Genomic DNA, 25479 nt, shown 5'->3' on the forward strand with positions numbered 1-25479 from the left:
CCGTGAGCCCACCACCAAGCCCAGAGACGCAGACATTGCCTCCACCTCCAACGACATCCCAAATGGAAACCTCGCCACAACCAGAGCCGCCTCCTTCGCCACCAGCGGCCCAGTCGCAACCACAGGGGGCGGACCAGTCCGAGCAAAGGTCTGTTGCCGAAACTGAGACCCCTTCCGTGCCCACAACCGCCGCCCCTCCCGCACCCCAGACCCCAGCCCCACCTCCTAAGCCCCCCAAACGCAAACACATGGTCATTTCCAGTGTCCAGTGGGGCAGCCGTTGGAGCCCAAAGTGGCCTAGTTTTTGGCCAAGCAACAGACAGTCAAACACCCAAAACTAGGCCTTGGCCTTGGCCTTGCTAGGCCCAGCGGGACGCTTGAACTCTGCAGAAGGTTCGCTTTTGCAAGGGAGCCATTCTGCAAGGGAACCTGATAGAAACATCCAGCAATCATCATAACATGCGATAAAGTAGTCACACTTAAAATAAAACATACAACAACCCAGACTATTTCCATTTCTCTTTCCTTGATATTTTGGGAATGTAAATCTTGGTTTCTTTTGTTTCTACAGTCAGCCTTTAGTATTATCCACAGGTTCCTTATCCACAGATTCAACCATCCAAGGCTTGATATATATATATATATATATATATATATATATATATATATATATTCCTGAAAGCAAATCTGATTCTGCATTTTGTATAACGGTCCCCATTTTACTAGACCACTGTATTTAATGGGAGTTGAAATCCACAGATTTTGGTATCCATGGGGGCTCTTGGAACCAAACCCCAGTGGATACAAGGGCCCACTGTAGAAGTAGTATTAGCAGTAGTAGAAGTAGTAACAGCAACCCATTGTATATAAAGAGACATAAACATCCATCGATTTTGCAATTCATAGGGAATCCTGGAACCAAACCTCAGTGGATACCAAAGGCCCACTGTAGTAGTAGCAGTAGTAGTAGTAACAACAATGCATTGTATATAATGGGACTTAAACATCCATGGGTTTTGGAATCCACGAGGGATCTGGAACCAAACCCTGGCGGATACCAAGGGCCCACTGTACAAGCAAAAGCAGAAGGACTGAGTGGTGTTACGGACTTTTGGGGGTAAATGTTGCTCTGCTTATTAGAGAAATTAAGGTAAAGTATGGTTATGTGTATGATGTGCAGCAAAAGGAATAAGGTAAGTGACCTGTTGGGAAGGTGCTGGAGAATGGTGAGTGTTTGCATAGGTTTGTTAAAAAGGCTGGATGTAGGAGATTTGGGCTGCAGAAATAGTGGGCTAATTATTCATATTCATGTATCTTCCTCTCTAGGGCTGCATCAGCACTGCAAAATTAATGCAGTTGGACATCGCTTTAATTGCCATGGTTCCACACTATGGAATGAGATATATAGCCATCTCTGTCAGAGAGCTCTGTTGCCTGCCCCCAAACTACAAATCCCAGGATTCCATAGGCTGGACCCATGGCAGTTAAAGCAGCATCAAACTGCATTTATTCTGCAATGCAAATGCAGCCCTAGCGAGGGTAAGACAAGAATCGGTCAAAATTAGGAATTAGTTAGACAGCCTTTCCAGACAAGAGGAAAAAATGGCTCCAGGTTTTGCTCATATGCAAACCAATTTTATTTTGGAGATCAATGTGACATTTTCTCCATCTCAAAGTATTCCCAGGGAACTCCCAGCGTTATTAAGGATTTTTCATTCCCACTCCCCAGATTAGACTACGTGTGAAAGGGATCTAGGAGTCCTAGTAGCCCATAAGTTGAACATGAGTCAACAGTGCAATGCAGCAGGTAAAAAGGCCAATGGGATTCTATGCTGCATCAATAGAAGTGTAGTGTCTAGATCAAGGGAAGTAATAGTGCCACTCTATTCTGTTTTAATCAGGCCTCACCTGGAATAATACTGTGTCCACTTCTGGGTAATTCAAATTCAAAAATGATGTTGAGAAACTGGAGCGTGTCCAAAGGAGGGTGACTGAAATGGTGAAGGGTCTGGAAACCCCGAAGCCCTACGAGGAGGAGTGACTTAGGGATCTGTGGATGTTTAGCCTGGAGAAGAGAAGGTTAAGAAGTGATATGATAGCCCTGTTTAAGTATTTGAAGGGATGTCATACTGAGGAGAGAGCAAGCTTGTTTTCTGCTGCTCCAGAGAATAGGACATGAAGCAATGAATGCAAGCCGCAGGAAAAGAGATTCCACCCCAACATTAGGAGGAACTTCCTGATGGTAAGAGCTGTTTGACAATGGAATATGTTCCCTTGGAGTTAGTGGAGTCTCCTTCTCTGGAGGTCTTTAAACAGAGGCTGGATGGCCATCTGTTCATGGGGATGCTTTGATTGTGAGTTCCTGCATGGCAGAATGGGGTTGGACTGGATCAGGACCCTTCTTGGGGTCTCTTCCAACTCTATGATTCTATGACCATATTGACAGCATGTAATGCCAGCCTTAGAAGAATTGCACTGGCCACCAATATCTTTCCAATATGAATTCAAGATGCTTGGGGTGCCTTGATATGTGAGGGAGTGCTTCTGCCATATGCTTCTGCCCATATGCTTCTGCCCAAGGTAGCTGTCCAGACTCTTTCTGAAGACTTCCAGAGGAGAAGACCCCCTCCATCTCTCCAGGCAATGGGCTCCATTGCCAACTACTCTCACTGCAAATATGTTGCTTCTGATGTTCAATGGAAATCTGCTCTCCTATAACTTAAAACCATTCGACCCACCCCTCAGTCTTCTTTTCAGCAAGATGAACGCGACCAGCATATTCATATGTTATTTTTATAATTTATTTTTTAATTTTTGTTTGTTTTTGATTGAGGCAATAAGTTATTACAATTGGTACAACTGATGGATAAATCTGAAATTTGGCACAAAAATAACTTGGATAAGTTTCCTTCCTTCCTTCCATTCTATTTTAACTGCAAAAACTCATACCATTCCTTCAAGCCCGATGGACCCCTTGTAGGGACATTGCTGCCTCCCAGAAGTCCATGGACCACAATTTAAGAACCGCTGCCCTAACTGACTCTTTCCCTATTTATTCATAATCTTAACTGAACCTAGCTAAGGCCTGAGACAGATCGCCCGAAAAGGGCGGCCTGCCAGCAGCTTTTTTTCCTTTGGGGGAAAGCCGCAGCTGCCAAACCACGCAGCTTCCCTGTGGAGGAAAAAGATCTCGAGAAAAGCGGGTTCTTTTTAAGCCGCAGAGGTGGCATAAGGCGCACTCATTACGTAAGCACCATGGGCAATGTGCAGATGCTGTGCGGTGCTTACGTAACAATGGCGGCACCCGTGTACACAGGGCGCCACAACTGTTATGCCGCCCATACGTTCTAGGGTTAGGGACTGTGAGGTTGCTTTATGGCGTTATGTACCATGCCAAAATTGGTGCTTTATAGCGTTATGTAGCATGCCAAACTGTCCTGAGTCTAACTAAATCCCTCTTTCTCCCCCTGACTAATTCTGGGCTTATCCAGGAAGAGAACAAGAAGAAAAAGTCCCTGAAAGTATCAAGACCTCCATGTTCTTTTTGCTTTGATTTCACCTGCATGTTCATGGTTTTGCATCTAAACTCTTTGACATGTTGCACCGACACACTTCACCTGGAATATTGTGTCCAGTTCTGGGCTCCATAATTCAAAAAGGATGTGGACAAGCTGGAGAGTGTCCAAAGGAGGCCAACTAAAATGGTGAAGGGTCTGGAAACCATCGACCCTATGAGAAGCAGCTTTAGGGAGCTAGGAATGTTTAGCCTGGAGAAGAGAAGGTTAAGAGGTGACATGATAGCCCTGTTTAAACATCTGAAGGAATGTCATACTGAGGAGGGAGCAAGCTTGTTTTCTGCTGCTCCAGAGAACAGGACCTGGAACAATGGATGCAAGTGACAGGAAAAGAGATTCCACCTAAACATTAGGAAGAACATCCAGAATGTAAGAACTGTTCAATGGTGGAAAACATTGCTGCTTTGGAGTATGGTGGAGTCTCCTCCTTTGGAGGTTTCTAAACAGAGGCTGGATGGCTATCTGTCACAAGTTTGTGTCTTCTTGCATAGCAGAAGAGAGTTGGACTGGAAGGCCCTTGGAGACAATTCCAGCTGTAGGATTCTATGGATCTATCCATACTTTCAAAAAGATTCTAAGGAGTTGGAGCTTTACTATTAGCATGGTAAAACCCACCCAAGGAACCTTCTCTCCCCTTTCCCTCCTATGTAGAGTGATCCACGATTTAGAATTTGGACACATGTTGACCATAATGCTCTCTTTGGGGCTACAGAGTCATGCAGCAAGAACAAGCTGCATCTCCCTGGATCCTAAGCAACCTAAGCCTTAGTCTGGCCCATGACTTGGAGAAATCCCATTGGCAAGACATCAGCTAAAGATAGAGAAAGAACCCGATTGCAACAGAGAACCAACACCAGTTCTGGAGTGACATCATACACACCGGCCACATGCTGATTGGACAGAAAAGCATCTAGTTTGTGACTTCATACGCAATCGGGGACAGACAGTGGAACCTGACACGGTCGAGACATGTAGGATGAAGTGGCCGCCGCTGCCACTCATTTTGATTCTTTCCGTTTTTGGTTCCACACATGCCCAAGACGACAGGTGCAAGTAAGTGATCTCGATGTACGGTGGAAGGGAGCCATGGGAAGGGACCATGGTTGCGGGGCAGCATCAAAGAAATGGACTTGTCTTGTATTGACTTGTATTGACCTTGACTTGTCTTGTATTTTCATACTGAATGGGACATTGGCAGTCCTTGAGGCCTTCTCCCCACAGTCCTGGCTCCTGGGTCTTAAAAATGTTCCCTTTGGGGACTGTAGTCCTTTGGAGATTATAACTCCATGCTGCCTGGAAAATTCTGGAAGCTGTAGTCCCCAAATAGAAATTTTTCCAAGTTCAGCCTGTTTTCCAACAGACCAAGCCCCTTTGCTGGACTTTTGCAGCCATGATAGTTTTAGGACTTTGGCTGGTTGCAGCAAACATTTCCCAGTGGTCCTGAGTGTATGGGGTGGATTATATGGGAGAAGGCGATCCTGTAAGTAACCTGGACCCAAACCACATAGGGCTTTAAAGGGAATTTGTACCTTGCCTGGAAACTAACTGGCAGCCAGTGGAGTGATTTATAGTGCAATATGATCACACCTGGATGTCCCAGTAACCAATGTGACTGCCATGTTTTGATCTAATCAAGTTTCTGAACTAGGTTCAGAGGAAGCCCAATGCAGAGTGCATTGCAACAGTCCAGCCTTGAGTTTACTAGCATGGGCACTACCATCTTTAGGTCCTCTGGAGGACCAAAGTTTGGAAAGCACTGATCTGGGGGAGGGGGGGTCTTAGCAGACTACAAGACTGCAGCACACTGAGCCAACAATGTGATGCAGCGGTAAAGAAAAAACCCAATGCCATTCTGGGCTGCATCAAGAGGAGCACCTCCAGACTGAGGAACGTAGTCGCACCTTCAGAAATGACCTGGGATGCTGTGTCCAGTTCTGGGCAGTACAGGTCAAGAAGGACATTGAGAAGCTGGAAGGCTTTCCACAGGGGAGTGATCTGGGGGTGGCTTGGAGTATTCAGTGCAATGTGGTCACTCAGTGGATGTACCCACAATCAATCTAGCTGAGGATTCTGCAGCCTCTTGTTCCTTGACCTTCCTTGGATGTGAGGTCACCCTCCACAGCTGTCCTCTTTTTCCTCCAGTGGCATTTGCGGGCGACGTCCCCTGGCGTCCAGCCACAGCGGCTCGGTGCGGATTGTCGGAGGCACGGATACCCTTCCGGGGACATGGCCCTGGATCGTCAGCATCCAGATCCCATCGCACCGGGGCTACGTCCATTCCTGCGGAGGATCCCTCATCAGCTCACGCTGGGTCATCACCGCTGCCCATTGCTTCTTAAATAAAAAGTGAGGACCCAGGCTGGGGTGGGGGAAGGCCCCACAAGCATTGTGGCCCGTGGTTGACATGGGATGGTGAATCTCCAAGGGTGCATGGCAGGCCATGAAGCCAGGCAGGGCAGATGCTGTCTGGCGGAGATGTACAAGCTGATATGAGGTCCCTGGTGATGGGCCAGAGAGTGAGCCAAGAAGTCCTGAGTTCAAGTCCCAGGTTTCATGGATGACTTCAGCCCAGAGGGTGATGAAAATGAGGCTCCAGGGACCATATGCATCCTTCCCTGAAAGTTTTTCCAGCCTCCTTTCTTCCTTGGTGCCCTTCCACGCTACACAGTTTTAACATTTATGATTCCATTCTGTGTGCATCCAGCATCCGGTTCAGAAAGTCCCAGATTTTGTTAGGAGCCCTGGTGGCGCAGTGGCTAAATGCCTGTACTGCAGCCACTCACTCAAAACCACAAGGTTGCGAGTTCAAGACCAGCATAAAGGGCTCAAGCTCGACTCAGGCTTGCATCCTTCTGAGGAGGTCACTAAAATGAGTACCCAGACTGTTGGGGGCAAATTAGCTTACAGTTGTAAACCGCTTAGACACTGCTTAAGCGGTATGAAGCGGTAGATAAATGAAGCTTGTTTGTTTGTTTTGTTCCTGTTCTTCCCGATTTTATGTTAGATCCCAGAATATTTTGTATCCGCTCCCGGTGTGATCAGAGATTTATTATGTACCAGCTTCCTAGGTCAGTTTATTTCAAACCTGTATAAAGTTGGAAAGAACAGGAACAAAATCTGGGACTTTTCAATCAGTCTGAAAGTGTCATTTTTAAAGGGTGCATCTACACTGTAGAAACAATGTAGTATGACACCACTTTAAATGCCATTTTATGGAATCCTGGGATTTATAGTTTTGTAAGGTCTTTAGCTTTCTCTGCCAAACTTGATGGTGTCTCACCTAACTACAAATCCCAGGATTCTGTAGGATGGAGCCATGGCAGTTAAAGTGGTGTCATACTGCATTCTTTCGACAGTGTAGAATTGACAGCATCCTGTGAGATCCTGGGATTCAGTTTTGGGAGAGGTACTTTCCAATTCTTAGCCAGAGAGGTCTAGTGCATTAGCAAATGACAAACCGGGGATTCTATAGGAAGCAGCCATGGCAGTTAAAGTGGAATCACAGTAGTATAACTATGCTATGGAAGGGTCCTTAATAATAATAATAATTTGTTTTATTTATATACCGCTATTCCAAAGATCATATTCCAAGGAAGCCCAAAGATTCCTTGGGCTTCCCTATATTGCTGCTCTTTTTAAATATATTAAAAAGCTTTTTAAGAGCTTTAGAAGGATTCTTCTGCCTCAAGCCTGTTGCCTAATGCATTTGCTGGTTCCCTTCTTAGAAATGTGCCCTTTGCTCTGGGGATGACGGCTCTTGCTTGCTGCTTGAGGGGAATGGCACTTGCAAGACGGTCACTAACAATATGCAAGGTTCAAGTCAAGCCAAGTCAGTGTGCCATTTTTGCTAGTACATAACAAATTACACCTTTCACATCAACATTGCATTACTCAGCATTACATTACTCAAAATAACACAACACCAAATAACATATCTGACTAAAATCTAAAATAACACTGAAATGATAAAACAAAAATTCACTTCCTGAACTCCTTCCTTGCTTGGTCCTTACTGCCTTTGCATCCTCCCCCCCCCCCTTACTGATACTTATCCGACTTCTCCCCCTCCCCACATTATAATCCTCCTTAAAAAAATAGCACAAACAAACCAAATGAAGACAAGCTTCCTCTCTTGTTATTTGTACGGTTACCACCTTCTAGTTTATAATAGCTCAAACACAACATCCTATCCCCAGTTTTCTTTGCAAGAAATTTATCAAAGGCTCCTGATCCCTTTTTTTTTATTTCCCCAAGATTTCCCTCTGTCGGTGTGTCACTTTTCCCAAGTCAAGACGTTGAAGTGATTTCAGTCCAATATAAGTCTAAGTCAATTGTCTTGAGTCTGCTTCACTGCCTTTGTCCCCTTTTCTCTCTGGAAGGTTTCTAGAGCATTGGAAGCTGGTGATTGGGGCCACTCAGCTCTCTCAGCCGGGCCCCGATGTCCAGGAGCGCACCATCAAGAACCTGGTGGAGCACCAGCAGTACCAGAAGCGCACAAACCTCAACGACATTGCCTTGATGGAGCTGAGCCACCCCATCAACTGCACCGACTACGTCCAGCTGGCCTGCTTGCCTGACACCACTGTGGACGTTTCGTCACTGACCCACTGCTGGATCAGCGGATGGGGAGTGACCGATGTCTCAAGTGAGCCCCAAATTCTCTTTGAAAAGGGGGGTTCCGGAGAAACGTAAATCTCATCCTACGCTGGGGTTTTGTAGTGGACATCTCCCCATGCAGAGTTACAGATTAATTGTGCTATGTAAACCCCGTGTTAAATCTCAATGCTGGGTAGCTGAAACCAAGGCAGCCAACATGCAACCAATGCTATTGGGATGTCAATATGGGGGTGTAGGGAGGTGGACCACATTCGGTAACACTTCAGAGGGGGGTGTCACTTGGTAAGCTGGTGCGAAGGAATGCCTTCTGGGTCTGGTACTTCTTCTGTCCAAGGAGGAAAAGGGGTCTCCTCCATTTGCCCCCGGCTAGCAGCTCTGCCAGACCCAGAAAGGGGCACCAGGAAAAGCCCACCAAAGCTACAGGGGCATCACTAGACGGGTGAAGGGATAGGGGTAAAACCACTGCCTTTCCTGGTCTGGTGGAGCTACTGCCCAGGTGGGCAAGTGGGCCTCCTCCCTTTGCCATGTGGCCAGCAGCTCTACTGGACCTTGAGTGTCACTTGTAACTGTGCAACTTGAGTGGTAGTCTCTTGTACACATATCTGATAAAATGCATTTTCTTTAAACCTCATTGTCTCTTTAAGCTGTAACTACAGTATATTTGTCTTTAATTTTGAACTGTGGCCCGATACAGATGGCCAAAAGCACAGTCCTGGGGCCGATTTTAGGGCTCTGTAGGGCTGGGTGTCCATGTGCCTAGCCCTTCTAGTGGAGCCCGTGCACCCTCTTGCCAATGCCCCACCCACACGGGGCACGCGACGATGACATGTGGGCACCTGCACGCCTAAATGGCACTCGCTGGAAGTGGTGTTGTCAATGTGCGTGAGCACCATTATGGCGCTCCTAAAAAGCACATCAGTGCTGCGCTGTGGGGCAAAACAAGTGCCATGGAGGCTCTGCTCTCTATTTTGAAACACATAATGGCCCTGAGCCTTTCACTCTTTATCTGAGGAATGTTTTCAGTTAGTATTTTATAAGCTATAACATGCCATAAACCAGCTTTAACAGGGGGAATTTGCACCTTTTCCAAAACATACTTCTTATAAACAGTTTTTACTTTTTTTCCTCTTTATATTGTATAGTTGAGTATCTCATAAACTTACTCTGCACCTTATAGAAGCATATATTGTTTGCATTCATCTTCTAGTGGCCACTCTCTATATAACAAAAGCTGCTCCACTCTTCCCCAGGACATCTACACATATACATACATTTCTTGGCCTATAACCGTACTCATTCCAATGTTATTGTTAGTAACGTTGCTATCACACACCTGGTTCTCCTGTTTTTCTCTTTTTGTGGGTAGAGCTATTGAATGCAAAATGATGTTGCAAGAGGAAGTATCATACTCTCCCACTATCACAGTTTAGCAGGGACCCTCCGGATTAATCCTCTGCCATCACACTTTTCCACTTGCTTTTATAATGTCCCAGTTCCTCTCCTCATGGCCACCTTATCCATTAGGCACTTTAGGCATAGTGCTCAGGACCTACGAAGATTTTAGGGCTTACGACTCCACCCCCCCAAAAAATTACAGGAATTGTGAAGGAAAACAAAATTTCAAAATACAGATATGTTATATTTTCATCCACAAAAATTATATATATAGCAAATGTTTTTAAAATATACCTAGTGGTACATTATGGTGAGATGGGGAGTCGAATCCAAGAGTACCTAGGGCCTTTGTTGTTGTTTTTAATTGCCCTCAAGTCAATCTCGACTCCTGGCGACCCTATAGATGAGACATCTCCAAGAACCCCTCTGTCCTCCCCTGCTCTGTTTAATACCTGAAACCCCATAAAACCCATAGTGACCTCCTTCATAGAGTCCATCATCCATTTGGCCTGTGACCCTCTTTCTACTTCCCTCCACCTTTCTTAGCATCATTGCCTTTTCCAAGGAGCCCTTCCTTCTCATGATGTGGCCGAAGTATGACTTTGGTCACCTTGGCTTCTTCCAGGAAGCTTTCCAGCTTCATCTGCTCCAGGACCCATTTGTTTGTCCTTTTGGCTTCTGCCCATGGGATCCTCAGCACTCTTCTCAAGCCCCACATCATCTCAAATGAATGGATTTTCTTCCTATCTTCTTTCTTGACTGTCCAGATCTCACATCCATCCATAGGAATAGGGATGACGATGGCTTGTATGAGTCTAACTTTTGTGCTCAGTTGTATATCTTTGCATTTTAGGATCTTTTCCAATTCTTTCACAGTCTTCTTAGTCTCTGATTTCCTGGCTGCAGTCCCTGTTCCTATCAAGGTTTGATCCCAGTTATGAGACCGCTTTTACTACTTCTATTTCTTCATCGTCTAGGTTGAATTTGTGTCAATTCTCCATGGTCATTATCTTTGTTTTCTTTATGTTCAGCAATAAGCCTGCCTTTGCACTTTCCTCCTTGATCTTCCTTAGTAATTGCTCTAGGTCTGTGATGTTTTCTGCTAGTAATATTGTGTTGTCTGCATACCTTAGATTCTTTCCTCCTATTTTCACTCCTTATTCTTATGTGTCCAAGCCTATTTTTCCTACAATCTGTTCAGCATATAAGTTAAACAGGTAAGATGATAAATTGCAGCCTTGTCTGACCTCTTTGCCAATTGGGAAGCATTCTGTTTCTCTGTCTTCTGTCCTGACAGTAGCCTCTTGTCCCGAGTACAGATTCCTCATCAGGACTATGAGATAAGTTGCCACTCCCATGTCTCTAAGGTCATAACCTTTCATGATCTATGCAGTTTATAAAGCATGTGCTGATTTTCTTTTGGAATTCCCTGGGCCTACAAAAACCTTAATCTGGTCCTGTTCTTCTCTCCCGTTTCCCTGTTCTCCTCAGCTTACTTCCATTGCTGCCAAGTGAATTCAAAGTGCAAAAGTTGCTTGCACTCCATTAAGTCAGCCGGAGTGGATGAAGTCTTGCTCTTCCCAGGAGGCTCAAGCAAAAGCAAACCGCAGCATCTTCTCCCAGCTTTCTCCTTAATAGCTTTTGCCACCTTGACCACACTCTGATGTTGCATGGCTACATGTGTCCTAGTTTTCAACTGTGAAATGTCGGAGGGTATGAGGTGTTCTTGCACAATGTCCACCAACTTGCAGCTTCCTATAGCATGCTCCAGAAGTGGTGCTGGATGTGGCTGGATAAGCATCCAACTGCAGTCAGGAGAAATGAGCTGACACCACTCTTCTGGATCTCTCATCAACTGCTGGAGACCTGAGAAGTTGGTGTCAGCTCTCTTCGACATTATAATCCCTCGTAGGCCTTTACTCCTGTAAAGATTACCTCTGTACACAAATACTTCTTATAGACACCCCAGGCAAGCCTGTGCCTTTGTGTAGTATTGCTCCCATGGACCTGGAATGGACCCAATCTTTTCCTTTGATTCAAGATGCTGCCACATAGAGGTGCACTGACTTGTAACTCTATGGGTGCAGAGACCTTGGGTTCCTCAGCCTTGGAGGTGGGTGCCTTACACCTGTTCCCATTGGAATAGTTCTCTGGCAGTGGCTCACCAATGAGTCCTATGGAGACCCTTCCAAGACTGATGAGGTCCTTGTCCTAAAGGGTTATTTATATGCTACCGAGACTTCCTATAAACTGTAGGTATTTTGGTTGCATCCACACTGGAGAAATAACCTGGTTTGGCACTGTTTAACTGCCCTGGCTGAAGGCTATGGAATTCTGGGTGTTGGAGTTTGTTGTGGAGCCTTCCTTCCTTAAGCTCTGCTCCACTCTGGGCCCACAACAAACTCCAACTCCCAGAATTCCATAGCCTTCAGCCAGGGAAGTTAAAGTGGTGCCAAACTGGGTTATTTCTCCAATGTGGATGCAGCCTGGGTAGTCAGTTACCACTGCTTTTGTTGCTAACCTTTAAAATTTAAATGGCTTGAGAGAAGAGGTCAAGGAAATATCATGTAAGCATGTCGCTCTTACATAAGGATAAAGGAATTCACAGACTTAGCCATGAAGCTTATCACCTGCATGTTAATTCAGCTTACCTCTGTCTGGTTTAAAATTTGATTTGGGTGGCATCCTGATATTATCAGACAGTTTTAACCACCTAATTTGCCACCCAAATACAGCCCGGATCCATGCCCCTTTCCAGAGCTGCTCCTCGCGGCTCTTTTTGGATCCGGGAGTTTTCCAAGTTAAGAAAATGGCTGCTGGAGTAGCTCTGGAAGTGGGGATGGAACTGGGCTGTATCTGGGCAGCAAATTCAGGTAACATCAGGATGCCACCTGAATTAAATTGTAAACCGGACAGAGGTAAACTGAATTAACATGCATGCGATAAGCTCCCATGTTAGTCTGGATTCTGGAATATCAGTACGCAAAGCACCTTTCAGACCAAGTAAGCAAAAGAGGCTGTAGCATAAGCTTTCAAGACCTGACGTACTTCCTCAGATGCAGGGAGTGAACTGGTGCCCAGGAAGGACCTAGTGATGTCCAGTTCAATGATGTCCAACCAAGGCTGAGTCCTGGGCAAGTCTAAGCAGTGTCCTTCTTCTTTCAGAGCGTCAGACGTCTGATGTATTGCAAGAAGCCAAAGTCAACATCATCCCATTACATATGTGCAACAGCACTTACTGGTACAACAGCCGCATCCATTACAACAACATTTGTGCCGGATATCAGCACGGAGGCATTGACACCTGCCAGGTTTGTCTGAAGGTCAACGTTAGGGTTTCCTAGAGGGAACGGATGGACAAAGCCTAGCCTTTATTGCCAATCTTGTGGCCTCCCTCCCGAAAGGAAAAGGGACCTTTTGACAGTGGAACAATTCTGGTGTGAGGGATGGTCTCTCTCAGTTTGGTAGTCTTTACAGGTTGGTTGGGCATCATCCAGGAGTGTTTTAGTTGTCTCCTCCTGCATAGCAGAATGGGGTTTGACTGGATGCCTCTTGTGGCCACTTCCATCTCTAAAGTTCTTTGATTCAATTACTTTCCCATTCTGTCTTTGGGCATTAGGCCTTTTCTGCACTGGTCATTATACCCCAGAGGCAGCCAAGGGTGTCCTAGTCCCACAGCTGTCCCAATTTTTCCCCATTACCTTGGCCTCCATGTCCATCCTGCATGGCTCTCTGCATGAGCATCAGACTGGACTTGCCCAATGCATCTCTTGCTGCAATAGGTAACATGCGCCCAGTGACAGTCACATGCTGGGTGCCTCATTCTGACTTCAGAACAGACAACCAGTGGTGGTGGCAGACATGCTGGGCATCCCAGTGGGACGCCTATGATGACAGCCACCATGGCACTTGCATGGACGGCTCCAGATCTTCACAGACCTTTTATTCTGGTTATGGTGCAGAATTTGACAGATATGTTCAGTACTGCCTGCACAAAAACCTGGGTTTGGAACATGCATCATCCAAACAGGATGACATCAGAACTTGGTATGGGGGAACAGACCTTTTGGCCCGTGCAGACAAGGCCTCAGCAGGATGGACCGAGATGCCCTTGGTCGTGTATGGGTCCTTCCCTCCCCATGCCCACAAGCATCTGGCTCATTTACCTTCTCCCCAATTGAGTTGTCCATCATGGAAAGTTCCCCAGTTGTCACATCCTCTCCAGTTGTGTGTGGGGTCTCCTGCTTTTCCCAGGGAGTTGTCCTACAGGAAACAGTGCCATGGATTTGCATGTAGCCTCCTAGGGTTTCTAGTGTGGCCTCAGCCCAACCACATTTCCCAGAGGGCACTTTTTCTGGCCAGAACTACAAGGTGAGCAATAGCAATAACAATAGCAGCTTCATTTATATACCGCTTCATACTACACTGAGCAGTCTCTATGCAGCTTACAACTCTAAGCTAATTGTCCACAACAAGCTGGGGACTTATTTTAGCGTCCTTCTTGGAAGGATGCCATGCTGAGTCAACCCTGAGCCCCTGGCTGGGATTTGAACTCAGAACCTTGTAGTTTGTGAGTGAGTGGCTGCAGTACTGGCATTTAACCACTGCGCCACCAGGGCATGAATCATATCTCCCTTGGAAGCATTCAGGAGTGGCATCTTACTTTCTAAACACATTGTAGTGGCTTTCTGGCCACCTAAACGTTAGAAAGAACCTCTTGATGGCAAGAACTGCTTGTCTGTGGAATATGTTGCTTCTTCATTGGGGTCTCCCACTTTGGATATTTTTAAAGAGAGGCTGGATGGGCATCTATCACAGGGAGAGCTTTGATGGTGTCTTCCTGCATGGCAGAAGGGCGTTGCATTGGATGGCCCTTGGTTTCTTTTCCAACTCTGGGATTCTAGATGGTGTCATGTCAACCAAGAAAAAAATCCCCAACATGCCAAGTCTGGCATGTCAAGTCCACCGAGAGGCTGGAGGGAAAGCAGCAGTGTGTGGCCAAAAGAGTGGACCATGGGTTGACAGTGTGGTACATGGCTATAATGTAAATCTGTTGAAACAGCAAAATATTGAAAAATGAGTTCTTAACAAGCAGGGGGTGCCTGTATACATATGTGTATAGTGCAATATGTATATGTATATTCATCCCTCCATATGTGCAGACTTGGAGTCCACAGTCCTGGTTTTCGTGGGAGGAACAAGCTGCTATATTTAAAATGGGCATGCACACCTGCGCCTGGCCCCACGTAGGCTCCATGGGGGCACGTGTCATTATTCTCTATGGGACTTGCATATGTGCAAGTTGCCATTTTCGGGGGGGGGGGGGGTCCGGAACATATCCCCCTCAAGTTGGGAAGGGCAACTGTATATTTATACATATAGCGTATACATTATGTATACACTACATATGTCTACACAAGGCAATATGTATGTACACATTTTGCAAGAAAGCTTATTAATCTTGAGATTCCTTTCCTTCAGCCCAAGGGCTGGAAAAGGGGCACTGGGTCCTGAGATCTGGGATGCCCACCCATATGTGTTTCCTTCCTCCCTTCTTTTTGCTGCAGGGTGACAGTGGTGGCCCCCTCATGTGCAGGGAGTCAAGGTCTGAGCGTTTCTGGGTGGTTGGCGTCACCAGCTGGGGAAGTGGCTGTGCACAAGCACAGCGGCCAGGCGTCTACACCTCCACCCAGCACTTTCTTGACTGGATCAAAGCAGTAACCAAGGAGAACCTGATTCACCCCAGTCATCATGGAGGCATGAAACCAAAGCCCACGATGCCAAGACCCGTTGGCCGACCGTGGCACCAACAGTCACACCGCCCAAGCACCAACCCTAGCCCCGGGAACTGGATCAACCCTTGGACCCAGCCGACCCCGAGCCCAGCCCCTGCGATTTCGTGGGAAGAATCCACCCTCGCCAAAGATGAGCAGGAGATTGTGAACTGGCTTCATGCCCAAGCTGCCGCCAGTACCCGTCCCACCATGCGCCCAGTGATAACAAACCCCCCAGCATGGCCACCGCCAACTCAGCGGCCCTGGCTGCAGACCCATCGCCCATGGGGCACCCCCAATATTAATAGCTGGAACCAGCAATGGCCCACTCCTCCCAAAACGACCTGGAAGTGGGGTCTGACCAGACCCACCCCCAGAACAACACCATACTATGGTGGGCAGCAGGGCTACCAGAACTGGAACCTGGGCCTGACCAGGCCTCCCCCCAGGACCAGGCCCCCAGCCCCAGTGCCCACACAACCTTCATGGCAACCGTGGGCATGGTCTTACTACGGGCGCCCAAAGGGGACCACTAACCCCTATTAGGGTTCCTGTCCTGCTAGTGAGCCTTTGTCCCTCCTCTATCAGGGCATCGTTTCTTGGGTGTCCTTCTGCCGGATGCCCATCAAGACCCATTGTGTGCCAACTACCACAACCCTGGGCACAAGCCTTTGCCTCACTGCATCCAGAGTTCCACCCAAGAGTTGACTTCCCAGATTAGAAACAGAAATCCCTTGGCTTTTGACATATGAGTTCCTTTGGTGAGAGATGGAAAATGCCAGAGGAATGGGGTAGAAAACCAGCCAACACTGCCTGGATAGAGGCGATATGTCCTTCCCAAGCGTCACCCACTGGTTCTTTTTTAGAGGGTCCAGCGTTCATGCTCAGACTCTGCCACCTTGATAGAGGGAGGCCAGAGAAGGTCCCAAGCTCACCTGGAAGAGTTAGGAGCCCTTCTCCTGCAACAACTCCCAAAACTGCAGTGGGAAAACCCTCACACTTCTGTTGTTCTACAAATAGCTCTTCTTCTTTGAGATCGTCTTGTCATGCACATCAGTAATAAAATTGGTGTCTTGATCCATGCCTTCACTTCACTGTTGTTTTTGTCATCATGTGCTTTCAAGTCAATGGTGGCTTAATGGCAACCCTTGCCAAGGGTTCTCTTAGAGGAGGTTAGTACCATCACTGCCTTCCTCTGAGGCCGAGAGAGTGGGATGTGCCCTAGGTTACCAAGAGAGTTTCCAAGACTAAGCAGGAATTCGAACCCTTATCTCCCAGAGTCCCCATCCAACATTCAAAGCAGCATGCTGCCTCTAAAAGATAGGGTTTTCTTGACAAGATTTCTTTGCAGTGAGTTTTCCATTGCCTTCTCCTTAGGCTTAGGGGTTTCCATGGTTCAACAGGTATTTAAACCCAGGTCCCCTTGATTCCTCATCCAAGGCTGAAATCAGTATACCATGCTGTCTCTAAAAAACAGGGTTTTCTTGGTAAGATTCCTTCGGTGGCGTTCCCACTGCCTTGCTCTGAGGCTGAGAGACGTTGCTCTGAGGCAGCTTATCCCAGAGGGTTCCCATGGCTGGACAAAGATCTGAATTGTGGAATGGAGTCTTGGGGGGTCAACAGACTGCCCTAAGGGGCAGCTCTGTGCCACCCCTTTCCTCACCGGATTGGATCCGCAGCAATCGCACACTGCGGCCCTGATCTGGCCTTTCCACAGCACCAAAAGAAGCCTCAAAAAGTGGCTCCTTTTTGTGCTTTGGAAAGGGTGCCCTAGCAGCGGCAGCTTTTCAGCTCAACACATTTAAACATGCCAACGGAGCACCGTGATGCCCCCCACCATACAGTTGGGTGCATGGCATGACGCTGATGTGGGGGCAGCCGGCATGCATATGTCATGCCTGCACACCACCATATAGCCAGTCTGTACAGACTCATAGTCCAACACTCAAGCCACAACCTTGCACATAGGGTTCCCTTGGAAAGATTTCTTCCGGGGAGGTTTGCTACCATCACCTTCTGAAAAAGTGGCTCCTTTTTGTGCCTTCAAAAGGGTGCCATAGCCATGCGTTGCAGCTATATGGCGCCTCTTCAGTGCTGTGTCATCTGGATGCAGCGCTGGAGGTGCACTATGATGCTGTGCATCGCATGGAGTGGCGTGAGGCATCATGGTGCCCAGGGGGTGGAGTCAGAGGGTGGAGTCAGGGGTGTGTCAACTGGACGTGATGCCTTGACTCTGCCCCCAGGCTGGCCTTACTTTATTGGTACATCTAGGTTCTACAAAATAACTAAAACTATCCTTGGTAGAAGAGTCCCTAGAGCTGACTCCTCTGTGTGTAAGTAAGAAGAAAAACATCTTTAGTAGACAACCCGGTTTCTGCATCCATGCTTGGTGAGAGCTGAGAGAGGAATCGGTCAGGGAACAAAGGGCAATAAAAAATGTATGGATCCCAAGAAAGGGAGGGGTATAGGAAGTGACCACTTCCGACATTCATACTGACCAAATGACCACAGAGCTCTGCATCCGTGTTCCTGCGTGGAAGACATCGCCCCTTCTCAAGGAAAGAAAACATCCATCTACAAAACAAGCATTGCAAATGTCTGCACAGCCCCAGTGTAAATAAGGACAGCGTAATGAAGGACATTACAACTGTTTCCAGCATTTTTCCTTGCTAGAACTGAAATGTATGAAGCAGAGGTCCCATAACCTCACTTTCCTTGCAGTTATGCCCATAACTGGGGGGTACTGGGTGATGAGGGGCCCCTTACTCTGGAGGAGTCTTGTTTATTTATTATATTATTTATTATATTTATTTTTATCCTGCTCTTTTCCCAAAATTGGGACCAACACCCCTTTCCATCAATGCTTGTCTTCATCTGACAAGATTCATCCTGCTTTCTCAGGAACTGAAATTTATCTGTAATGGCGGAAGGTTTAGAAAGCACCAAACGCTACGAAGAGCGTCTGAGGGAGCTGGGTAGGTTTGGCTTGCAGAAGAGATGGTTAAGAGGGGATATTTGAAGGGATGCCATATTGAAGATGGAGCAACAAGCTTGTTTTTTGCTGCTCCAGAGAATAGGAGACAATGGAGCAATGGATTCAAACTGCAGGGAAAGAGATTCCAGCTCAACATTAGGAAGAACTTCCCAAAGGTAAGAACTGTTGGACAGTCAAAGACGCTCCCATCTTGGAAGTGGTGGAGGCTCCTTCTTTGGAGGGTCTTTTTAAAGAGAGGCTGGATAGCCATCTGTCACAAGGATTGTGTCTTCCTGCATCACAGAAGGTGATTGATTGAACTGGATGGCCCTGGGGCTCTCTTCCTACTCTATGATGCTATGGTTCTATATAAAATGGCAAAACCAAGGTTTGCTTTTTGGAATTCTTTTTAAAAATATTTGCAAACCATGGATGGTGGAACCATGGATAAAGAATCCATGGATATGGAAGGCTGACTGCACACCAGTACTCTAGAGCCAGCTGTCCCTAGAACCAGCTTAGGAGCTTATTGCAGGGGTTCATAAATCGATTTACTTCTACCCAGCTTAAATCTAGGGTCCTGTTCTCTGGAGCAGCAGAAAACAAGTTTGCTCCATCCTGAATGTGACACCCCTTCAAATATTTAAACTGGGCTATCATGTCCCCTCTTAAAAACTTTCTCTTCTCCAGGCTAAACATCCCCAGCTCCCTAACAAGGACGTAGCCAAGGGGGGGGGGGGTTCTTGGGGTCCGGACCCCCCCTTCCATTAGAAAAATGAATGGTGTGTGCTGCTGCGCCACCACACCCAAGCCCCATTATAATGGTGGCACTTAGTCTGGACACCCCCTTCCTAAAATCCTAGCTACGTCCCTGTCCCTAAGGCATTCCTCGTAGGGCTTCATGGTTTCCAGACCCTTTTTAGACACCCTCCTTTGGACACACTCCAGCTTCTCAAGATCCTTTTTGAATTGTTTTGTCCAGAACTGGACACAGTATTATTCCAGGTGAGGCCTGCCCAAAGCAGAATAGAGGGGCACTATGGCTTCCCTTGCTCTAGACACTATACTTCTATTGATGCAGCCTAGAATCGCATTGGCCTTGTTAGCTGCCATGCAGGAGCTCTCCATTAAAGCATCCCCATTGACAGATGGCAATCCAGCCTCTATTTAAAGACCTCCAAGGAAGGAGACTCCACCACAATCTTTGAGAGAGTTTGTTCCACTGTCGAACAAACTTATCCCTTCTGTGGTTGCATCTGCACTGCAGAAATCCAGTTTGACACCACTTTAACTGCCACAACGTAGTGCTATGCAATTCTGAGAACGGTAGTTTGTTGGGAATTACCATTCCCAGAATTCCATAGCATTGAGCCAATAGCAGTTCTGCAGTGCAGATGCAGCCTGTGTTGCATGCCGACAAGGTGTTCCTTGCATCACAAGCAACCTCTCTTTCCCCAGATATCCATTGTGGCTCCATTCACACACATCTCTTTGCTTTCTACATTAAATAGGTCTCCATTGGATGCCCTTTGCCAGGCCTTCTCAGGCCTTCAGCAAATATGATGTCAGGCGGTGCTGGCTGCACAGAACTCAAATGCACCTGGTTTATGATGTCATGAATTCTAGGAAAATGTGGCAGTGGAACTCGATCCAGAGCTGCAAGGAGGATGAGATGGCCGCTTCTTTCAATTTTATCCCTAGCCGCCTTCCAGCCTTCTCTTGCTGAAGTCAGCAACTGTGAGTAAGTGGCCAAGGAGATTTCTGGCATTAAAACACAAAGGAGGCAGCGGGAGTTGCCTGCTTTTCAGATCTGGGCAGCACGACAACAGGAGGAACCACAACAATTACCATTGTTGTTGTTATGTGTCAAGTGGGCTTCAGTGTATGGCAACCCTCTAGATGAGAATGCTCCAAGGTTGCATCTGCACTGCAGAAATAATCCAGTGCAGTGCAGATGCAATAATTCAGTGCAACCTTTAGTTAAAGTTGACCATAGAGTTACACTGGAGGACCTAGATATTCCTAGAGAGAACATATTAATCAAATCCGTGAATAATCAAATCTGTAAATATCAAAGCCGCAGATATGGAGGCATGAGTGTAAAATCTGGGATCTGGAGCCACAATGACTTGGGTGTCGCTTCTGCCTGCTGATAATCTCTGCCTCTCTCCAGAGAAATCTGTGGGAGGCGTCCACTGGCGGTCAGCCACGGCTTGCTCAGGACACTGTATGGCTCCCATGTTCTGCCCGGGACTTGGCCCTGGCTGGTCAGCTTCCAGTACCCAACGCGGAGGGGCAAGTGGGTCCATTTCTGTGGCGGTTCGCTGATCGGCTCTCGCTGGGTCCTCAGCGCGGCCCACTGTTTGCAAATCAAAAGGTAAGCAAGAGGGAAGACCCTTCGCCTCCTGGCCATTTTAGGGGAAGGGTTTCTGGAAGAGTCCAAAGAGCAGGTGACTTAAGGGTTCAGATGGAAGAAGAATGCCACCTCCCTGCCATTCTGGTTGCTTCAGTGGCTAAGAGCCATATCGCATTGCCAACAAACCCAGCAGGCAGCGAAAGAAAAGCAATTTCTGTTTCTGTCTCTGCAGAACACTTTTGTTTTCTTCAGGTTGTAAAAGCATGGGAGGGGATTGTAAAAGCATCCCTTTTGCCAAGCTGGAAAAATCTGTTTGGCAAAAGGGATACTTTTATGACCCTTTCCCATGCTTTTATGGCCAGAAGGGCCTGCTGGGTTTGTTTGCAATACCCTAAAGCTCTGAGCCATTGGTGCGTGGGTTACAGGGCTTTGCTGAGCAGACCCCTTCCTCTGGGGTTAATCCCTGTGCTTTTCACAGCAGCTCCCTCTATGCACTGCGTCTGCATTTTTTTTTTTGTTCCAGATTCATGCGGTTCTATAAAGTGGTGATTGGCGTCACCCAGCTCTCCAAGCCCCGGCCTGATGCGCAGCTGAACTGGATCAAGAGAGTGGTGGACCACATGCTATACAAGAAGGACAGGCTGCTGCAATACGACGTTACTTTGGTGGAGCTGACGGAGCCGGTCCGGTGCAGCGACTACGTCCAGCCGGCCTGCCTGCCTGACGAGGATGCAGTGGTTTCGGTGCTAACTCATTGCTACGTCAGCGGCTGGGGAGCCGAGGGAGAGGAACGTGAGAGCTCTGGGATACCCCCACCCCAAAGAAAGATGCCCCATAGTGGGAAAGATGCCCCACACTAAACCTCTGAAAACATTAATGTCTCATTTGTAAAAACACAAGGGCCAGCATCCTGTTTGTGAAGTTTGTGTGTGTGAGTCTCCCTGGAAGAATGAAAGGAGACAATGTCCCATGTGCTATAGCTATAGAATAGCCAGAAACTTTTATTTCTGAAAAAGCCCAATGTGTTTTTCGGCCTCATTACCACCTGGCCTTCTTCAGGGGCTCTTCAGCTCATGCAAGGGGCTTTCTTGGCAAGATTTGTTCAGAGGGGGTTTGCCATTGTCTTCTTATGAGGCTGAGAGAGTGGGACTTACACAGGGTCACCCAGCTGGCTTCTATGGCTGAGTGAGGATTCGAACCCTCACCTCCCAGACTCCAGCTCTACTGCAGAAATAATCCAGTTTGACACCACTTTAACTGCCATGGCTCCATTCTATGGAATCCTGGGATATGTAGTTTGTTGTGGCACCTGAGTTCTCTGATAGGGAAGGCTAAATATCTCATGAAACTACTAATCCCAGAACACCATAGCGTTGAGCCACTGCATTTAAATCAGTGTCAAATGGCATTATTTCTGCAGTGCAGGTGCAGCCCCACTTCACCACTCTGACTGACTGAATGTAGCTCCTGTTAATCTCTAGAGATGGGATAAAAACAGACTGAACTTACTTTCTTTCTTTCTTTCTTTCTTTCTTTCTTTCTTTCTTTTTTTCTTTCTTTCTTTCTCTCTGCAGGGGAAGAAAGTCCAGGCATTCTCCAAGAGACAAAAATGAGCCTCCTTCCCAAAAGGTCTTGCACCAACAAGGCTTGGTGGAAGTCGGATGTCCCCTCCGAGATCCTGTGTGTTGGATATGAGGGAGAGGGAGAGGAAAACTGTCAGGTATGTGGGTCAGGGTCAACACACACACCTTAGGTGTTAAGCATGGTTTTAACTTAAACTTTTGCAGTTTAGGTTGAGTATCTCTTATCTGGAATTCCAAACTCTGAAATATTCAGCCACAGGGGATCCTGGAACCAAATTCCAGCGGGGACCAATGACCCACCATAATACTGTCACTGTGAGAACTTGTAACGCAGGTGTGCAAATTATGCAGCCCACCAAAGGTTGTGGGACTGCAGCTACCAGCCCTGGAGCCCTGGTGGCGCAGTGGTTAAATGCCTGTACTGCAGCCATTCACTCAAAACCACAAGGTTGCGAGTTCAAGACCAGCAAAAGGGCCCATGCTCAACTCAGGCTTGCATCCTTCCGAGGAGGGAGCTAAAATGAGTACCCAGACTGATGGGGACAAATTTGCTTACTTGCTAATTAGCTTACTTGATGTTCACCGCTATGATCTTTGGAATAGCGGTATATAAATAAAACAATTATTATTATTATTATTATTATTATTATTATTATTATTATTATCCCTTACCATCCCCTCAGCTGTCTAGGCCCACTGGGAGTTCTAGTCCAACATCATCTGGAGGGTTGCATTATATCTTTCAGCTCTGGTGCAGCACAGAGTGATGCCTGCAATCTCATGGCAGCGTCCACCATGATTTTCTTTTATCTTCCTTTCCTTTCATGCCACAGAATGATATTGGTGCCCCCGTCATGTGCAGGGAAGAGAGTTCAGAGCGCTACTGGGTTGTTGGAGTCGCCAGCGCAGGGCTTCCCACTTGCGGCCCGCAATGGAGGCCAGGTGTCTATGTCTCTACGCAGCACTACCTGGAGTGGATAAGAGCCGTGACCAAGGAGAACGCTTTCATGCCTGGTCGTCCACCCATATTGGCACAATCCCAGATGGCCCAACCACCCCAGAAGCCCCCTTGGCCAAGACCCACACAAAGACCCACAAGGAGAACCAGACCCCCATATTGGCCAAATCCCTCTGACTGGCCCAGACCTCCTCCCAAGCCAAGGACCACAGTATGGCATCATGTGCATCCTCCAAGGCCAAGGCCCACACAATGGGAACCCACTTCTCCTCATGGGCTAAGGACCATGAGATGGTACCTCCAGAAGAACGAACTAGATTTGTTGAAGCCTAGGTACTGGGTACCAGATACACTGCCACCATCAGCGCACTTTGGGCCTCCATCCTTCAAACCAGAACAAAGCCAAGTGGCAGAATCACCAGATTATCATTATTTTTATTACTAACATCCGAGTTTTGCCAGCCCAGGCCTCCAATTTCAGACACTTTTGCTGCCATCGGGAAAGCAGCAATGAGAGTGGATGCATTTTATGTGCTGGTAAACCCTGTGTAATTTTGCCAAATCAGTGTTATCAGCTTGGAATAATGTATACAAGAATAAAAGAAACTTGACCAAAGTGTATCAATGTGTCTAGTGCCACAATATGACCAAACATCAGACAGACCTGAGAAACAGCCAAATCTGAGACGATTGTCTAATATTTATCTCTATTTTGTCTCAAAAGTGTACAGTGATCCTTACAGATTTGCTGGGGTTTGGGGTGATGGACCCACGGGAATGTGGCAAAATTGCAAATAAAAAGTGCATTTTTGTAAAACCTCAGAGAACAACACCTCTCTAGGAATCTCCAGGTCCTCCAGCACATCTCTATGGTCAACATTTGCCAGAGGCTGACCATAGAATCATGATGGAGGACCTGCAAATGCCTAGAAAAGTGTTTTCTCTAGGTATCTGTAGGTTCACCAGCACAACTCTATGGTGAACTTCTGGCAGAGTTGCGCTGGAGGAGCTATATATTCCTAGAGAGAACATATTAATAAAAACTCCAAATAATCAAATAATCAAAGCCACAAAAGTGGAGGGCCAACTATAGTAGATTTGAATTGTGTCTTGATCGCAGACCAGTTGTCATTACTGTATCACTGAAAAGCTTTAGTATATATCCGGGACAGGAACCATGTGGCCCTCCAGATGCGGTTGGACTGCAAGTCCCAGCATTCCTCACCATTGGCTATGCTAGCTAGGTCTGCTGGGAGTTACAGCTCAACAGTTATCTGGAGGGCTGCATGTTTCTCCATCTCTCATGTATATATTAGGTTATGGGGTGTTAGCGTCCTAGCCATTTTAGAAAGGAAGGTCATGCATAGCAACATAGGGGCTGACATTCTGCCTCATGCTTAGCGTCATAGAGTCCTAGAATCCTAGAGTTGGAAGAAACCCCAAGGGCCATCCAGTCCAGCCCCATTCTGCCATGCAGGAACTTACAATCAAAGCATCCCCTCTTCCTCATTATCTCCAGCCTACGATGATGATGATGATGATGATGATGATGATGATGATGATGATGATGATGATAATTTATTTATATTTCCCCACCTCTCCCTTCCGGATCGAGGCAGGGTTACAACCTGATAAAAACATACAATTACGATCAATAAAATCCATTAAAATACATCATCTCAACAATAATAATATCAGTTAAGACCAGTTTGTCATGATACAAAAGTTTTATAACAATGGAATTACACAGAATCCTCATTAAGGCTAAAGGTTGGGTCCTAAACAGGGCCGGATGGATAGGCCCGCCGGAAGAGCTCCGTCTCGACTGCCTTCTTAAAAGCCTCCAAGGTGGTAATGAGACGGATCTCTTCCGGCAGGCCATTCCATAATTTAGGGTCAGCAGCAGTAAAGGTTCTTTGGGAAGTCATAGACAGTCTAGTAGTTTGTATTTCTAGTAGATGCTTCCTGGATCAAACACACTGGTACAACACCTGGCAGCTCCAGCCTGAGATGCCGAAGGAACTGGATCGGACGCCAGCTGACAGTCCCCTAGAATCATAGAGTTGGAAGAGACCACAAGTGCCACCCTTCATTCTGCTATGCAGGAACTCTTAAAGCATCCCCATTGACAGATGGCCTCTGTTTAAAGACATCCAATGAAGGAGACTCTGGCACATTACAGACTGCCTGAAAGCGGCGGTCTGCCGCCGCCATTAGCGGCGCCGAGGAGCCCCAGTAGCCATACCG

At 47.0% G+C, this 25479-nt stretch overlaps 2 protein-coding genes across 2 annotated transcripts; both read left to right on the forward strand.

Moving 5' to 3' along the window:
• Nucleotides 1–2169: 2169 nt before the first annotated feature.
• Nucleotides 2170–15907, forward strand: LOC149311507 (acrosin-like). Its single transcript, XM_089526564.1, has 6 exons — nt 2170–2242; nt 3492–4628; nt 5718–5921; nt 7955–8220; nt 12753–12898; nt 15155–15907. Exons 2-6 carry the CDS (start codon nt 4552–4554, stop codon nt 15905–15907), a joined length of 1446 nt encoding a protein of 481 aa, XP_089382690.1. The 5' UTR covers nt 2170–2242; nt 3492–4551.
• Nucleotides 15908–18281: 2374 nt separating this feature from the next.
• LOC149311508 (acrosin-like) lies at nt 18282–22304 on the forward strand. The gene is made up of 5 exons (XM_089526565.1): nt 18282–18336; nt 20037–20076; nt 20509–20712; nt 21215–21434; nt 22266–22304. Exons 1-5 carry the CDS (start codon nt 18282–18284, stop codon nt 22302–22304), a joined length of 558 nt encoding a protein of 185 aa, XP_089382691.1.
• The last annotated feature ends 3175 nt before the right edge of the window (nt 22305–25479 follow it).

Source organism: Sceloporus occidentalis, unplaced genomic scaffold (genome assembly GCF_023333645.1).
Source record: "Sceloporus occidentalis isolate IW3139 unplaced genomic scaffold, rSceOcc1.0.p SCAF_5, whole genome shotgun sequence".
Classification (NCBI taxonomy): Eukaryota; Metazoa; Chordata; class Lepidosauria; order Squamata; family Phrynosomatidae; genus Sceloporus; species Sceloporus occidentalis.

What these genes read in the sequence shown, in the direction of transcription:
- LOC149311507 (XM_089526564.1), top strand. Translation starts at nt 4,552, where the DNA reads ATGAAGTGGCCGCCGCTGCCACTCATTTTGATTCTTTCCGTTTTTGGT. An exon ending in CATTGCTTCTTAAATAAAAA is followed by an intron (nt 5,922 to 7,954) that starts GTGAGGACCCAG and finishes TCTCTCTGGAAG; the next exon opens with GTTTCTAGAGCATTGGAAGC. An exon ending in GGGAGTGACCGATGTCTCAA is followed by an intron (nt 8,221 to 12,752) that starts GTGAGCCCCAAA and finishes TTCTTCTTTCAG; the next exon opens with AGCGTCAGACGTCTGATGTA.
- LOC149311508 (XM_089526565.1), top strand. Translation starts at nt 18,282, where the DNA reads ATGGCGGAAGGTTTAGAAAGCACCAAACGCTACGAAGAGCGTCTGAGG. An exon ending in AGAGCGTCTGAGGGAGCTGG is followed by an intron (nt 18,337 to 20,036) that starts GTAGGTTTGGCT and finishes TTTTATCCCTAG; the next exon opens with CCGCCTTCCAGCCTTCTCTT. An exon ending in ACGAGGATGCAGTGGTTTCG is followed by an intron (nt 21,435 to 22,265) that starts GTGCTAACTCAT and finishes TTCTCTCTGCAG; the next exon opens with GGGAAGAAAGTCCAGGCATT.